Source organism: Panthera uncia, assembly GCF_023721935.1.
Source record: "Panthera uncia isolate 11264 chromosome C1 unlocalized genomic scaffold, Puncia_PCG_1.0 HiC_scaffold_3, whole genome shotgun sequence".
In the NCBI taxonomy this organism is placed as follows: Eukaryota; Metazoa; Chordata; class Mammalia; order Carnivora; family Felidae; genus Panthera; species Panthera uncia.
The window spans coordinates 88,952,096-88,956,974 of NW_026057584.1; the positions used below are offsets into that span (position 1 = coordinate 88,952,096).

The 4,879-nt window shown below is 34.0% G+C and overlaps 1 protein-coding gene across 1 annotated transcript; it reads right to left on the reverse strand.

Moving 5' to 3' along the window:
* Nucleotides 1-941: 941 nt before the first annotated feature.
* On the reverse strand, nt 942-2,649 carry LOC125910940 (small integral membrane protein 15-like). Its single transcript, XM_049614470.1, has one exon. It carries the CDS (start codon nt 2,498-2,500, stop codon nt 2,276-2,278), a length of 225 nt encoding a protein of 74 aa, XP_049470427.1. The 5' UTR covers nt 2,501-2,649; the 3' UTR covers nt 942-2,275.
* Nucleotides 2,650-4,879: the final 2,230 nt, after the last annotated feature.

The following is a 4,879-nucleotide window of genomic DNA, read 5'->3' on the forward strand; positions in this document are numbered from 1 at the left end:
AGCAGTGCTATTGCTGGGTCATAGGGTAGGTCTATTTTTAATTTATAAAGAGCTCATCAAACTCCACACCCGAAAAACAAATAACCCAGTGAAGAAATGGGCAGAAAACATGAATAGACACTTCTCTAAAGAAGACATCCGGATGGCCAACAGGCACATGAAAAGATGTTCAACGTCGCTCCTTATCAGGGAAATACAAATCAAAACCACACTCAGATACCACCTCACGCCAGTCAGAGTGGCCAAAATGAAGAAATCAGGAGACTATAGATGCTGGAGAGGATGTGGAGAAACAGGAACCCTATTGCACTGTTGGTGGGAATGCAAATTGGTGCAGCCGCTCTGGAAAGCAGTGTGGAGGTTCCTCAGAAAAAAACTCTGACCCTTTTCTAATGTAGCCCTTACTCTCTAGACAATAGAGATTAGAATAGAAACATCCCCTAATCTAGCTCCACATCCTGCTTCCATAGCACAGCTACCATCATCGACCTTTAGTTTTTTCCTTCTTTTATTTGTGAGTAGCTATCAATTACAGTAAGATACACATTGCAGTATAAGGCAGCAGCCTCCAGAATAAACACAACATGACAGGATGGTTGAACACCAGCAAAATGATCAGATTTGAATTTAACTTTTGGAAGATTAATGCTCTGGAAATTAAATTGCCTACTCTTAGAAGGGCATAAAAAAGTAAAAATTCCAAAGGTGCATTGGAACGAGAAAATGAAAACATTTAATATAAATAGTGAAACATTAAAACTCCACACCAATCTTTCTGGAGTACTAAATTGGTGCTGCCATGGAATACAGTGGTGTTGCTCTTAACACTTAAAGAGATAGTTTCACTTGAAGAAAACAGCCTTTAAGTTGAGTTAAGTTATATGCCTTGACATTGCCCTGTATAACAAAGCTTTTTTACATGATATTATTTTAAGTTCTTTATTTTTATTTTATTTTTTTATAAAAAAGTATCAAATTTATTTCAATATCTAGTTCCATTTTTAAACTAAAGCTGGTGGACAATTTTTTGTAATTTAAAATTCATTATCAGAGGGGAGGAAAACATTAACAAGCTATTATATACTGACAGCAAATAAAATTACTGGACTATGCATTTATAAAAGCCTGTTTAATAGTAAAAAGTTCCAGTTATCTACTTAACTAAAGGAAAGATCCTTTAGCTCTTTATTTCTAATTTTAACACATATCTCATTTTGACATAATTTACCTTTTTCATCTAATTACTGGTATGATGACCAAAATTTTTCCAAATGTTAAACCTTTCTTTACCACTTACGAATTACAACTTAACTATTACTTTTTAAGAATGGCTTAAAAGAAATTTGAAATTTTAATTTTCACCATGAACCTGTTTCATCAGAAAGTAGAATATCACTACTAGGTAAGTTAAAACAAAGAATGGAAGAAAAACAAAAAATGGCATCTATATAATGAGCAAATTATCTGATAAGACATTTTAACTACTTCACATTTCTACTTAGTACAAGAAAGAGTAAACTGGTTCCAAGGTAACACAAGGTTTGGCATTTTTACTGCAAGCTTTAAATCATAGTGTTATTCTACTCAACAAGACATCTCTAAGAAAATGGCAGTGTTCATAAGTACAAAAACTGTTATATCTGGTAGGTGGTATTCTATATAGTCAATAAGAGAATTCTTTATAAAATTCGATTTTAAAAAATGCAGAATGTCTGATAATTATCTCCAGGGCTAAAATGAGAAAATGCAGAACACAAAAAGTCATTAGTTAATATGTGGCTTTGAGAAAGCCAGAAATGATTCTATTCCAAGAAATAAGCAATAATGATAAAAGATATAATATACTATATGCCTTTTAAGCGAAAGCACACTTTTCACCTCAGGACAGTTTTGATTTTTACATTCTTAACTCCTTTTGTCCAGAAAGGGCCCCATTCTAAGCCATCATTTGAAAAGAATTCATAATGTATAGTCATTTCTCTCCACAGGATGTTTTCGTTTCAGTACATAAGCTGCAAAATGGCAAATGACTAAATCAGTTACAAAGAATTTATAGAATAAATGCCAATTTACAATAACTGTCAACAGACTTCTACACCAAAGCCTAAAAGTTGCAGTAGTAGAGGTCACAACTAACATGATCCTTCCATGTGCTCAGACTTCAGTGACTACAAATTACTGTCATAAAAATCAGAAAAGAAACCTCAGTGGGTCCTTCCAAAGCTGCTTAATTTTCCAAGTGATTTTTCTCTGGTTATAGAGCCTGTTCATTCCTTCAATCCTTCTTTAGTCGTTTAGCTTTTGCAATATTTTCTTGACATTTTTGTTTCTTCTTTTGTTCCTTTTCCCTGGCTTCAATCATCTTGGCCAATTTCCAGGACAGTACAGCACTTGCTAGAAACAATGGAGTAAGGGCCAAAATAACCGTTGTAAGGAAGCCGTACGGGTCCTTTGCAGCCCATTCCACAACATACTCAGCCCAAGCCTTTATATCAAACATCTTGGTAGTGTCTTATGCTTGAGTAGTTATTTCCAACCTTGTTCTGCGATTATTAGTGAGCCAATTACAATTTCAGATGACCCTTGCTTGTCTTCTTCTTTAGCTCTACCATATACTTGTGAGAGAAGATTTAAATTCTATATACTCCAGGCCGGAAGCCTTAAGTTCTTTAAAAGAAAAAAAATGTTGCATAAATAAACCTGTTATTTTGCCATCTAATAATATTTACATTTTGTAAAGATGACTATTTAAATATTTTTTACACACAGCATCAAACCCTAACAAACTTTTTAATTCAAAATATTTTTTTGGAGAATTAAAATATTTTAAAGACATTTCAATGAAGTTTAATTTTTCTACTGAAAGAACTTATATATAATTAGAAAAGTGATTATCGGGGTGCCTGGGTGACTTGGTGGATTGAGCATCTGACTTGATTTTGGCTCATGTCATGATCCCAGCTTCCTGAGATGGAGCACCATGTTGGGCTCCACACTGAGAGTGGAGCCTGCATAAGATTCTGTCTTCATCTGCCCCTTTCCCCTGCTCATTCTCTCTCTAAAAATAAAAAATAAAAAAAGAAATATGATTATCACAGCAAGACTTTTGTTGACAGCAGGAAACAGCTCTACATTTGAAGCACACAGAATTTTCTGATTGTTAAGCCTTATGGAAGTATTTTTGTTAACTTTCTATAGCTCTCTGATGATTAATTTGCAAATATTTCCAATATATATGAGATGAATGATAGAAAACATACAGAATTATAAATGCATTAAATTTCTCTTTATTCTCCTTCCAGTTAAGAGGAAAGGATTTGTCCTCACCACACTTATTTCTTCTTGGTCTTCCATAATTTCTCAGTTGTTGTCAAGAAGTTTTTTTAACGTTAAGAATGTGCTCTTGATGAGAAAGACTTCTTTCAAAATTCAAATTATTTTTTTTTATCTTTGTCTGTTGCATTAAGTTTCTCGAATCAGCTCTGTGGGAGCCTGGAATAGGTTCTGGGATGACTTTATACAGGTTACACATAAATAACTCCATTTACAACAGACTTAAAAAAATTTTGTACTATTATAACCGCCAACCATAAAAACACTTAGAGATATACCATCATTCCTTTCTATAGGAAGTTTCATCCCGTGTTCAAGTTTAGAAGATCAAATTAGAATTCGGTATCTATAGGCTGGGGGCATCTCACAGATAAATTCCAGCTGCAAGCCACGATAGTGAGCCTAGATTTAATGTTTGTCTTTCTGGTTGACAGAGTGAGTAATCTAAGCCTGAGTTGACAGTAGTGACCCTCCACTAGAACAAATTGATATATTAGCAAATTCTTCTTGGAGTTAGTGTGGACTTCTCAGTACTTCTCAGGCAAGGAAAATAATCTACTTTTGAGGAGTATTAAATAAAAACCATCAGAATAAAATCTCTTCATGAATATTTATTTTTGCATAAGGCTTCCTTGACCCTTCAATAATAGAAATGACAGGCCTGAAATATAGTACAATCCATCCTGTTATTAAAATCATAAATGGGTGGTAGATTGAGAGAAAGGTGGTAAGAGGTAGAATTTAAGTAATTAATAGATCGTTGTAAATTCATTGTCATGAATCCTTGCTGGTTTGAGAACAAACATGTAATAATATGTTAGGTGTGGTGATAATCACAAAAATAAAAATTGACAGATTGGGGTTCCATGCTAATTCTTAGAATAATATCCATATCTATAGTTCCTGGCATGGATGTCAAAGGTTTTGTTTTTCTAATTTCCAGAGTAACAAACTCCATCCGGGATACAAACTCAAGCTGTGTTTCTTTGCACCTCTTACTTTGATAATAGTCTTTATAATCCTTCTCTCAGAATGTATATAGTCATTTGGCTTAGTATTTTTGCAAATTTTTAAAAAGTTTACTTATTTATTTTGAGAGAGAGAGAGTGAGCAGGGGAGGGGCAGAGGGAGAGAGGGAGAGAGAGAATCCCAAGCAGGCTTCGCACTGTCAGTACACAGCCCAATGCAGGGCTCAAACCCATGAACTGTGAGATCATGACCTGAGTCAAAATCAAGAGTTGAACACTCAACCCACTGAGCCACCCAGGTGTCCTGCATTTATACCATTTGAGTGAGGTCTTAAGTGTAAAATAGGAACGTATAAATATAAACATATATATTTTATTTGAAAGCTCAAATCTAAGGACAATGTGCCTTTCACGAGTAGGAATCGTATCTTTGTATGTTCACATTAAAAAATGAAAGTTCACTCATATGCTCTTTATTTGTCATGATATATGTCTTCCATTTTAATACTCTTTCATATGTTTGTAACATAAAAACCAAGGAATACATTGGTTAACTAAAAAATTATTATGAATTATAA

Bases quoted from the DNA above. Each gene is read 5' to 3' on its own strand.
- LOC125910940 (XM_049614470.1), bottom strand. From the start codon at position 2,500: ATGTTTGATATAAAGGCTTGGGCTGAGTATGTTGTGGAATGGGCTGCA.